This window comes from Schistocerca gregaria, chromosome 8 (genome assembly GCF_023897955.1).
Source record: "Schistocerca gregaria isolate iqSchGreg1 chromosome 8, iqSchGreg1.2, whole genome shotgun sequence".
Lineage (NCBI taxonomy): Eukaryota > Metazoa > Arthropoda > Insecta > Orthoptera > Acrididae > Schistocerca > Schistocerca gregaria.
This window is the reverse complement of record NC_064927.1, coordinates 288525176-288538025: the sequence shown is the minus strand read 5'-3', so window position 1 is coordinate 288538025 and position 12850 is coordinate 288525176. Positions and strand designations below refer to the sequence as shown.

The 12850-nt window shown below is 42.2% G+C and overlaps 1 protein-coding gene across 1 annotated transcript; it reads right to left on the bottom strand.

Annotated features, from left to right (window-relative positions):
* Positions 1-3140: 3140 nt before the first annotated feature.
* LOC126284694 (endocuticle structural glycoprotein SgAbd-5-like) lies at positions 3141-12610 on the bottom strand. The gene is made up of 3 exons (XM_049983825.1): positions 12530-12610; positions 8160-8281; positions 3141-4172 (listed from the first exon to the last, which is right to left on the bottom strand). Exons 1-3 carry the CDS (start codon positions 12536-12538, stop codon positions 3980-3982), a joined length of 324 nt encoding a protein of 107 aa, XP_049839782.1. The 5' UTR covers positions 12539-12610; the 3' UTR covers positions 3141-3979.
* Positions 12611-12850: the final 240 nt, after the last annotated feature.

Here is a 12850-nt window from a genome sequence, read left to right as displayed (position 1 = left end):
AGATGCGTGACATATGAGCAATTTGAAGAAGCTCTCTTGGCCAAATTTTGGCCGCAGTCGGTACCACAACGTCTAAGGAAACAGATTGTGCAACCAGAGCCTTTCAATGCTAAACATGGAGATCTGCGTCAGTATTTTGAGAAATGTTTGAATATGGACCACTTTCTTGATGAACCTGTGGCTATGCATGATATGCTCCGTGCTTTCAAAGCCAGACTGCCTTTTAACATTAAAAAGAAGTTGCAGCACATTCAAGTCAACGATTCAGAATATTTTCTGACTGTGATTGATTCTGTTGATATGTTATATGAGGATCAACGGTCCGCATGGCAAAACAGGTGCCACAAAGTTTACGTCAGAGGCATACAAAACGCGCAGCTAGCCAAATAATCCTGGCGAGCCGGCCGCTGTCAGTTACTTAGCGCAGCAGAATCAACAGCTTCTTTCCGCGAAACAATACGCGTTCCAAAAATCAACAGACACTTCATTATGAACAATAATCGTAACATATCATACACAACAAGCGACCACACAAGAGGCACCGCAACGATAATAATGGAAATAAGATAAATGGAAACAACAAAAACTGGAACAAAAACAGAAACAATTATCGGCCTGTACAAAAGTCTGAAGGCAGCTTGAACAAAATAAAGGCAGAGAAAGGTTGTTTACACCTTGAACATAAACAGTAGGGCACGTACTGTATTAGAGTCAAGAGGCATGAAAGATTATCAGTGGTTCAAAAGGGAATGAGACATGTTTGTGGCCTATCCCAGGTGTTATTTAATATGCACATTGAAAAGCAATAATGGAAACCAAATAAAATTTTGGAGCGGGAATTAAAGGTCAAGGAGAAGAAAGAAAAACATTGAGTTTGGCCAGTGGCATTATAAGTCTCTCAGAGACCGCAAAGGACTTGGAAGATAAGTTGAAAGGAATGGACAGTGTCTAGAAAGGACAAATAAGATGAACATCAACAAAAGCAAAACATGGAAAATGGAATCTAGTCGAATAAAGTCAGATGATAGTAAGGGATTCAGATTAGGAGACGAGATGCTTAAAGTAGTAAATAAGGTTTGCTATTTAGGCAATAAAATATCTGTAGATGATCAAGTGCAGAGAAAGAAAGCATATCTAGGGAAAAGAAAATTGTTAACACTGAACATAGATTCAAGTGTTAGGAAGTCTTTTCTAAACCTATATGTCTGGAGTGTAGGCATATACGATAGTGAAAAATGGACAATAAACAGTCCAAATAAAAACAGAATAAGGTTTTTAACATGACTGTTTTGAAAAAAACAGAATAGAAGCTTCCAAATGTGGTTCTACAGAATAATGTTGAAGATTAGATGGGTAGATCACGTAACTAATGAGGTGGTAATGAACAGAATTTTGAAGACAAGAAATTTGTGACACAACTTGACTAAAAGAATTAATCACCTCATAGGGCTCATTCTGAGACTACAGGGATCACCAGTTTCGTCTTGGAGGGAAGTATGTGGAGTAAAACTCTTAGAGAGAGACTAAGTGATGAACAGAGTAACCAGGTTCAGAAAGATGTGTGTTATAGTAGCTATTTGGAGTTGAAGAGACTCACACAGGATAGAGTAGCATGGAGACCTGCGTGAAACCAGTCTTCGGACTGAAGATCACAACAACAAACAATGTGAGGAATATAAATTAAATTGTAAATTTCATTCAAGTTCGTCCAAGCTTGAGACCGTATCATGCTTCATGTAACTTTTACAACGGAATATGTGACACACCCTGATACAGTCCTCTGTAATTGATGGTTGACTGCTTTTAGAACGTAACACACTCTAGAACCCAAGAGATCAACTTGGAAGACGCTCAAACAGTAAGATTTCGGCTGCGACAGTTTAGACAAATATGAAAGATCCTATCTATATCTTTGCGTAATTCATCAAACTAACGATTGTATCCTGATGATGTTAATTTGCCGATACAAAGCGATAAAAGTGAAGATGGAAACTGCTATGCAGGGTGAATACGAGCCAACGTTACTTCACCTTAGTGCGCCACACCTCGATCAAAAGATTGAAGTCGCATAAATTTAATTAGTATTAGTGATTGAACATGTAAGACTCACTTAATGCGCTGTAACTGAACCCTAACAGAAGAGTCATATCTTAATCATCAGTCGATACTAGAGGTGAGATATGTTGCCTAGCAATGAAATGGTTTCAATTCCGGTCATACGACAACTTCAGATGACTGAGTATTACTATTAATTTTTAATCAGTAGAACAGTAGTCACGTTGTTGTTAGACGAACAACTTGCTGTGAACAGAAATAAGAGCAAAATTTATGTTTTGATTTAAGATTCATACTTTTGATCTCCAAAATTAAATTAAAGTTTCGTCATCAAATATTTCCGAAAGAATACACGGAGGCTCTTAAGACATTCCGGATTTGTGTTTTTAACGTTACATTCTCTTAGTCATGTTTAAAATTACTACGTTTTTTTTATTTTGCGGTATCTAGGAGTAGCTTTCCTCTACATTATTCTGTAGCCTACCTTACTCTTGGTACTTTATTGGTTAAGACAAGTGGTTTGGTTTTCATTGTCGCTCAGTTTTATGTCTCCGTTCAGAATTTAAAAATTTTTCTTTTGCTGAGTCTGGTGACAGGTGCCTTCGCGATGGTTTACATTTTACTGTGATTAGTTAAATGTACGCATATGTACATGTACGAGAAAAAATTTCAAACTAGTCCCTTACGCCTTAAGTTGTTTATACAATGTACATTTCATGTTTCAGAATTTCCAGAGTATCAAACACCAGTAAAAAGTTGTTGATACAAATTTGGTCGAATTGTTTCATCGTGATATCAGATCACATACTAATCATGAATTTGAATTAGCCGTACTTTGTGTGACAATAATGATATAAAATAAGTCACTGAATTTTTCTAAAATGTTTTGTGTCGTTTTTATGTAGCGACACGAGACATTCACTTTTGCTGTTGTTCTCGCAGGACATAACAGAAATACGACGTAAAGCATAGAGAATATTTGAGTGAAGGATATCTGAACGACATGTGTATTACCAGCGAGGCTGGAATGTTCGTTAGGAATAACTAGGTAGATAGGAAAGACAGAAATAAAAATACGGACAAGCTTTTATATGTTTTGAGTTGTACTTTATTTATGCACTTCACCTTACACACAAACAACACCGAACAGGCTAAGTAGATAGGTATAGTACAAAAAAAATAGAAAATCATGAGCAGGTGTGTCGAGTTGTGTGCTTCGGTGAATTTATTTACAGTACATAATTGCCACGTAGAGTAATAGTGGTAGATACGTCTCTGTAACGAGAAGTTTCCATGTCTGAGCCACAGTCCGCTTTACACAAATTATTCGCTCTTCGTATGTCCCCATCCTCCTCCCTCTGGAAGAAAGTGTAGGTAGGGTAAGGTAGGCGAGAAAGAAAGTGAACGGGTTACTTTTTGGGAAAATAAATAGCATCCCAAGTCCGTAGCTAAGTTTCGTCGTGCCTGCTGTTCGTAGTTTCGTCACGTACCGCTCTTTGTTGTCTGTACTCCGCTTCCAGCCGACCAGGTAATGCTTGCGTGTGGGTCTGATTACTGGCCGTGCGTCACCGATGTTTCGACGCAGAAATTAGTTGATATGTTGTGATTACTAATGTGATGCATTTGAATTAAAGCAAGTGTCTGTTACAGCACAGATGCTGTCTGCATCCTCTTGGTGCAGCTATTGCAAGTATATCTGTATACATGTGTGTGTGTGTGTGTGTGTGTGTGTGTGTGTGTGTGTGTGTGTGTGTGTGTGTGCGTGCGTGCTTTGGTCCGTTCAGTGTCGAGAAACCCCGCGACAATCGACGCTAGAGTCTACAAGCATCGTTCATGGTGGCGTTTCGCTTACTAGGGCGAGATAGCTACTGTCGGCGAAAACGGAGCTCGTGCGGTTCAGAGGCGGTGTGTGGTAGAGGGTTGCTTATCGTCGCTTGGGCAGGAAGTCACCCTGGGGCTGGAAGCCGTTCCTGTCGGCGACGTAAGTGATGGTGTAGGTCTTGCCGTCGGCGCCGATGAAGGAGTAGCTGCCTCGAACGGCGATGGCTTCATCCTCAGAACCTTGGTTCTCGATGGTGCCCTGTTCCTGCTGCGAGATGCCGTTGCTGGTACGGTATCTGAAGCAAACAAGTGTTGTGGTTACTGATTCGGTTGCCATTTATAGACAGCTGCATAAAAGCTAGGTAAAATGTCCTCAGCTCTCAAGATAACAAAATAGACTGAGACAAAGTATGACGTCATCACCCTTGAAACTTCCTGGCAAATTAAAACTGTGCGAACCTGCGCAGGAGAGCTTCTGTAAAGTTTGGAAGGTAGGAGGCGAGGTACCGGCAGAAGTAAAGCTGTGACATCGGGGCGTGAGTCGTGCTTGGGAGCTCAGTTGGGAGAGCACTTGCCCGCGAAAGGCAAAGGTCCCGAGTTCGAGTCTCGGTCCGGCACAGAGTATTAATCTGCCACGAAGTTTCATGTCAGCGCACACTCCGCTGCAGAGTGAAAATCTCATTCTGTCATCATACTTTTCTGATTGAAATTATGTTTCAAATTTGGTTTGGATTATGTCTGCTTTTTGGGAGTAGAGCTTTATCAACTGCTGAGCCTAGTTACGTTTAAGGGCCTGGCCCATAGCCCGGCCCATAGCTTCACTCTGCCAGTGCCCCACTCGCAGTTCACGACGTCAACAGTTCTCCGGAATGTCCACCGGGACTCTTCGTTGCTGACGTTGTGGTGAAGCAGTTGTAGTGAAATAATGGTAACTGTGATTATGATATAAAAATATTTTACGAAAATCAGGTCATACAGTAGACTCATCCGTTTACGGTTCATCTTGTTGATATCACTGTCATCATAAACTGATTGCAAGCCCAGTGAGAATAGAGTAATAAATTACTGTCGGTTTATTTATATAAATATTCCAGCAGATGTCTACGGCTCTACAAGGAAACCATGAATAACTTCGCACGACAAGACTGGGATGAAATTAGCATCTTGTCCCTCGAATATAGGAACACAACCACTTTGCAGTAACGTTCATTGCAGTTAAAAAAATTAAAATTTTCGCCGATCTCAAACCTTGGAAGAAAAAGCTTCCACTATGGTTTAGTGGACATTAAATATTTTAGTGTGGTAACGAGAGAAGTGTTAACCAGATTGCCATAATATTACGCTAACTACAGGACATTGCGACTGCATTGTTAGTATTCCCTTATGCCAAACTGTCTATCAGTGGTTCCCTTGGCGCTGTGGACTGAACGTAATTGGCAGCTGCCATCATCTTCCCCCTGTTCTTCTTCTCCATCTACGTGGTTCTTTCATAATATCTTCCCAGCGGCTATTGTTTGGTGCTCTGCACCCTGAAATTAGGTAAGGCCGTCTGTGGGTTACTCTGAAGAGAATAGGAAAACGATCTCTTGAAAGCGAACTCGACGTCTGACATCGCGATATGGCAGTCTGAACATTGTGCAAGAGTGCCGCTCTGGCTGTTTGCAAGACGGTCTGTGTTTCAAACAATTAATCCGCAGGTTATGGGTGGTGTCACAAGAACAATGGGCCATTAGAGGCCCGGTGCTTTCTGTTTCTGTCCGTGCACCCAGTGTTTACGTACTGCTTGATACAACAGCGCAACAAAGCCTCTCGAGCGTAATTCATGCATTTTTCATGGGCAATAGCATTGGTCGAGCCGATTTTGCCTGCAAACATCATGGTGATGTATCTGTTTCTCCGTATCCCTAAGACAGCCGTTTCTTACAACATTGGACACATTTGTCTACGACTAAAGGTAAAACGAGTAGATTAAAAAACGATACTGTGCAATATATTATGGCTTCTTCCCATTCCACTCAGATATAGAGAATGGGAAGAAAGATAATTTGTATGATTCTATATGGCGGCGAGTCAATAGTTATAAATTTCCACGACAGCAATGTGTAGTCAAATTTTATCATGACGATATCAAAACAGATGCGGGCATAAAGTAAACGTAGAACAACCAATCAGCTAAAGCTACTGACCACCGTGTCATCATCTGTCTCAAGGCGTAACTTCATGCCAGACGGTGGCATTCCTTTTTCCTCGGTCGAAATCTTACAGTCTTTATATTCAATGAGCAGTTCCTTAGTCAGTCACTTTACTGTTTTACCTCCAAGGAAAGATTGGGTCACACTAAGACGCTGTTCATTTGTACACTAACCCCAGTTATTTTTAGATTCTGTTCCCAAGGATAGTTCTTATATTTTAGTAAGTACACTGACGCTTGTCTTTTGAAAAATTTGTTTTGCATCCTCCAACGAATGAAATAAAGGTGTACCCATTAGTGGTGTCCTCTGTAAACCGGACCCAGAGGCAGAATTCAAGCGCAAGTGTTTCGTAGGCGGTATCATTCATGACCAGTTTCAGTTTTCTAATACTTCACCATTAGGTGTCATGAATTTGCGCCTACTACGACAGCAGCTGCGTTTCTAAATGACAGAGGTATATGTTGTCAGTAAGCACTTGAAATGTCATACCTCCGTCATCAGCTAATCTTGTGAACTGAAAACTGTGATCCTACTACAATCAAACTAGAAAGTGAAACTGTGTTTTTTTTTTGTTTTTTTTTTGTTTTTTTTTTTTTTTAATAAAGGAAAGGCTGTATATGCTTTGACTAAGCCCATACGTGTACAACGGAGATGAGATGAAAGTCCTTGGTAGCATCCCAGCCCACATTAATCTTCTCATGTGAATGGAGAGATTGTTCCCCCATAAAAACCATGGTTAATATTCTGCTCGACCAGCTCGGTTGTGTAGAACATAGAATAGAATAATACACTGTGGGAAAAGTGCAGAATCGAAGGGTTTGAGTTGCGAAGCTACACAAGGATCCTGAAAAATATGTGCACTACTAGAAAATACATGAGATGTTTCTCCACAGAATCGGGGAGAAACGGAATAATTGAAAAACACTATCTAGAAGAAGGAATAATTAGGACACATTACTAGGGGCAGACAAATTCCACTAAAGAATTAAACACATTTATTTAGGGGATATTCTCAACACTCTGTCGGATAGAACAACGATTAAAATATGTATTTTAATTTACAGTGACAATAACAGTAAGAAAATGGCGACTATAGGCTAAAACACATATTTTTTCTAGTTTCTCAGTAGTGTAGCTGTAAATAACACTGGGATTGGTGTAGGAGAGAAAATTGTGAAGATCCGCATGAAACTAGTCAGAAATCCGATGGCGAAAAGCGAATTTTAAAGTCTGTTTTATTGTTTCCTTAATTCTTAAGAATTTTCTGGCTCTCAGCGTACTGATATTATGGACAGAAATGAAACGCAGCAGTAAATCAGGAAATAAAGGGAAATGACCCTGTTAAGACTAGTGGCAGGTGAGGTGCTTCGGCAGCGGCTGTTGCTGAGTATTCGGCTTTCGGGCCCAGGAGGTTCGCGATCGCTGCCCAATTAGCGTTGCCTTCGGGGATGCCGAACGTCTTCGCACACGGCAGTTAGCGCCGCTGACCCGTCGTTGCCCTCCTCAGAGGCATTAAAGAAGCTTTCGTAACATGCCTTTCGCCTGTGGCTGAATACTGCTTACAAGTGAAGGTAGTTGCTGGATTTCGTCACGTGTTTGGATAGGAGCAAGGCAAGCGAAAATTAGTAAGTGTACGTTCTTCGCTATGTAAATTACGACACCAGGTGTTGTCACAGATGAGAAAACATTGGGGAAGAATCCGAATAATGCCAGTTGTGACTGACTAACGAAGAATGTCCTTGGACCAGAAATTGCTACCTGCAGTTAGTGTCGTTTATGGATATTGATAGAAGTCTTTCCATGTACGGCATCTCTGCGAACCACGTATCAATATAGTATGTATTTATATAAAGTCTATACTGGCTGACTGGACCATCTTTCAGAATTTTCTCCACAGAAAACCCTAAAGCGGTAGGTGCGATTAGACCACAGTTCTCTCCTACATCCAGCACACGGAAACGTAACATTTTCCGTGTGTCCGTGCCTGCTGGCCGATTTACACTGCAGGTACACTACCTGCTGCCGTCACATGGTTACATGACTGAGCCACCTGTCGGTTAGTCCTGGATGTGGATCGAGAAAGCTACTCACCCCCAGCTCCAGGGTCCAACACCAATGTTGTCGCTGGTCAGCTCCTCGATGACTGCCGTCCTCGGGTCGGCCTGCTGGGGCCTAGCTGCGCAGATGGCCACCAGGGCTGCGAGAATCAGAACCTGAAACATCCAAATGCCGTGGAGTTAATTACCGAGACGAGTAACAAAAAGCTGAATCTTGAGTGGGCGAAATTGTGTATGTGGGACTGCAATCCTGCGGTAGCCACTATACCTTGTAAACTGGACATCACCATGAGCGTGAAATTTAAACGCATTTTGCGCACATGCAAGCGCACATCTGACTGTCCGAAAGTTACAGTCAGCATTGCTGAAATGTGAATATCGATGGGGTGACTGAATAGTCGCGTAATAAATGGAAGAGAAAGACACATAAAGAGAGAGAAAGAATTGGACAGCTCACCTATTCGATCAGATGCATATAATATTACAATTTATGTCTACCGAAAACTTGCTTAAATTTTAGAACAGCTGGAATGTCGAAAACTGTCTTACCTTATACTATGTATATTACTTTATCGAGGCATGAACGTTTATTGATAGACGTGAAGGGATATTTTAGCAAGCTACGTTTCCCTAACACAAACTGTTGCTCAAGAGTTATAACTATAAGCACTATACGCAGGTGCTGATGTAAGGCTAGTTAGATGCGGTTCTTCGACGTGAATTTTGTCGCAGAGAGAAGTTGATGGAATCGGTCGTTGTAGTTTTTGAGGAACCTTGCCAGATACCCCTCGATGAGAACCAGTGAATTTGCTGATTGATCACACAGGATTCTCAATCTCTCTGTTTCCTAATAATATTTCAGTACATTACGATCCTTCATTGTTTGTCCTGTGACTTTATATTTTGGAAGGGAAAGTAATAACACACACATGAAATTACCAGTAACCGCATGAATTTTGTTTAGGTCAGGGGTGTGTACCCCAAAATTTGAGGAACGCTAATAACGTGCGATACACGACGTAAAAAGCATCAGTGTTCCAGCAACGTCGTGATGTTGTATCTGTTCCTAAGCAGAAACTATGCCATCACAAACCACCAACGCCTCACAGTTACGTTATGTGCGAATGAAGCAAATACTTCACTGAAACGCGCTTTTAAAACCTTTCTACCTATGTTATCTCTTGACGCCCGTCCACAGTTAATGCTATGCACACTGGTAAATGTAGTATATCCCAATGTCTGTATCCTCTTAAGCTTCAAAAGGGATTGTTTACATCCCTGTATATGAGAATAATCACCGATGATGTCCTAATACGGAAAGGTGTATTTGTATCTTCCGTAAATGTCCCTTGCTCTGTGTACTGGAACCAGTTTTTTCATTAATTATCTTCTACTACATTTCTTTCCGCTGTTTCTGTTCTTTATTTTACAGTTCTACACCACTAATCCGCCGACCGGGGTGGCCGTGCGGTTCTAGGCGCTACAGTTTGGACCCGAGCTACCACTACGGTCGCAAGTTCGAATCCTGCCTCGGGCATGGAAGTGTGTGATGTCCTTAGGTTAGTTAGGTTTAATTAGTTCTAAGTTCTAGGCGACTGATGACCTCACAAGTTAAGTCGCATAGTACTCAGAACCATTTGATCCATTTGAACCACAAATCCCTTCTGTTAATTAGTGTTCGTAGCACGTATGTAGGCTGATTTTTTCTGGTACCATATGAACTAAAAATTGAGCTACAGTATACGTTTTAAGTAATGTCAGGCGATGGCTTCATCCGCTTAAGTTATCTAGTGTCGAAGACGTAGCCATAGCTCTAACGATGAACTGGTTGAAATATTTGAAAGGAACCAAAAGGAACGCTTTCACACTTCGCAAATTTCACTCTCTGGTAACGTATCACAACATGAACAAGGCAAATTTTTAGTAAGTCTGGGGGTATACCAGAATTGACTACTGAAGTACGTTTCAAATGGACAAATGTTTTCCATTGAGATTAAACGAAATGCTGAAGATAAGAGTGACTGGCAAGTAACCGCTTCAGTCACGAATAAAAGGAGCCGCACGAGCAGCGCAACAGATGCAGTTGCCGGGACATGCGGTAGACTCTCGGGACATTGTAAGATCTGCCAGGTGCTGACATGCTGGGGCGGATTGTCTCACAGTTACTGCGGCAGTTATCGTTGCTGTCGCCAGCGGGCGCTTCGCCAGTTTCTCAAGTAGGTTCGCGTCGTCACGTGTCCTCGAGACAGCGAGAAGCGGTGCCAACCAGCGGCGAGGCGGGGCAGCTTCCGCATTCATCCCCGGTTCCGTCCTCGGCGTGCGGCGCTTTCATTAGCGGCACCAGTGTAGAAAATAGCAGGCATTTACGTCTTAACCTGAACCTCGTTTATCCCGCACTTTAATCGCTGCGTTGCAGCTGGATAATTGGTTACGGTGAACGAAAAACTTAACAGCATTGGCCTGTCACTTGGAGCTGCGTCTCCGCGAGCAGAATATCATGCTGAAGATAAAATCACCTAGTCTGTTAGGCCACGTCATGTTACTCATTAATTTCTTCTTACACAATCGGCGTTTCTAACCCTATACTAGCAACACTTTCAGGCTTGATAAGTGTTCCAGTCAACTGAACAGCTGAGCAGCTGAATAGCCGAGAAGTAGAACGGCTTACCAGGAATAGCAGAAGCTTCTGAAGAAGAGCCCAGCAGAGCGATCGAAACGTCGATTGGTAAGAAGAAACTGAAGAGGACCATGATGAGGCTTCAGCGCCAAGAAGACTACACCTCCGATGACCTTCAGATTTACTGAGAATATCCTAGTGTTTGTTATGTACTTCGAATCATAGCAGAAGAAGAGTTTTAGAGCCTATATGATGTTTCACAGTATTTGCATTCTTTCAGAATTTTCCATTGAACAAGTTGACTATGGTACAAGGGACAACTCCGTGTATTTCTGATACCAGGTTCCGTTACGTCCCTGAATAATGGTACTTAGTGACCTGTTAAATCTTCGTCTGGGACCCGAATGGAGGTCTTTGCCATCACAGGAACTGTATGTAACATTTTCGACTTGTTCGCTATATAAAAATAATTACAATCAATTACTATTCTCAACCTACTGTTAGTTCGTGAGGAAATGCTTTAACACATTGGGAGCTTACTTGTGTCAAACGTAACTACAGATAAAGAACTTTAAAAGTGATTATTCCCGCTGTATCTCGAGGGTCAGCATAATGACTTTTAAAGTCAATAAGTTTTGCAGCTAAATGCAAAGTACATGACATCATGCAAAAATGTTTCCTGTTTCATGTAAAGAAAGAAAAATTACTGAAAGAATTTAAATTTTAACGTCTTGTCCATAACTAGCTAGTAAATGACGAAGCAGTTTCTATAGTAGAAAAGGGTGCAGACAGTTCTGAATATCGAATACATATCGTAGTAACACCAGAAACATTTACGCTGGGGACTTCTAGCTTAGCTGAGATTGGAATGCATGTGATGTGGATGATAAATTAGTTGCCATCTTTTGTTACAATACAATCCTAGAAGATCTGGTGACTTAGGACCCTCCAATCGTGCTTTCATGATGCAACAGATACATGATCCTCACAGAAAATGGCTAAGGATTTCAGCCTGTACTGGAATCGACCGGCTACTGAGTGCTGTACCCTACTATACTCCAATGACTGTCACTTCTTAATAGCTCTGAACAGCCACAGAAGGTATCTAGATTCACCAAGTCCCACGTCGATAATCAACTACTTAGGCATAGGGATGGTGCCCCCTTAAAAGGCTGCCCAGTTAACCCAATTGGACTGATAAAATGCAATAGAACCACAGTAAATCCGAATCAGAATAGCTGCTTTTGTACTTCCCTCGAATAGGAGAACGAGTTGTATCAGAAGTTTTCGAGACAAATTGTCCTTGGGGAATACCTCTCCAGAATTCTGTTGTTCCAGAAATATTTTAACATGCTTAAGTCTACATGTAATAAGCTATAATCAATGGAAATTTGATTTAATTTCGATTTAAGGCTGAAGTATGCGATTACAAACTAAGGCAGCAATGCTGACCTATCACGGTTAAAGGTTCTGAGTGTGACTGAACGCAAAGGAGTCACTGTGGAGGAGTCTAGTTTAAGAATAGAGCGCACGAAGATATTTGAGCCGTCATTCTTCCCGCGCTCAGTTCGCAGTTGAAACTGAAAGAGACCCTAACATATGGTACAATGGCGTGTGTCATCTGCCATGCAATTCTGTATTGCAGAGTACGTACCCAGATTAAAATGATGGGAGTAACGTAAATCAAGGCATCTTGATAAGATGAACAGAGTCTATCGTTACAAATCTAAAATGTGCTAGAAATCGGCGTGTGAAAGAAATGTGGAGCCGATGAAGCGCACACTTACGGTCTTCATGGTTGGTGTTGGTGGTGGTGGTGCTCGCTGACTGGCTGTGGACTGCTGGAACTGCTGAGGTCCTGTGGCTCGCAAAAGCTTTCGGCAGTCTTATATAGGGGTACACCGGCCTGGCCGGCAGACGCATCTCCTCCCCCCCCCCCCCCCCCCGGCCCGGACGACTCATCTTCAAACGACGCGCGCGACACTCGACCCATCCCCACCACTCTCCCCCATCAGCCCGCGCCGGCTTGCGTGCTCTGGAGCCGACCTCCCCTCCACCACCTGTGCGGGCTCGGCGGGCAACACGTAGCGTACCTTTTGCAGTGCGGA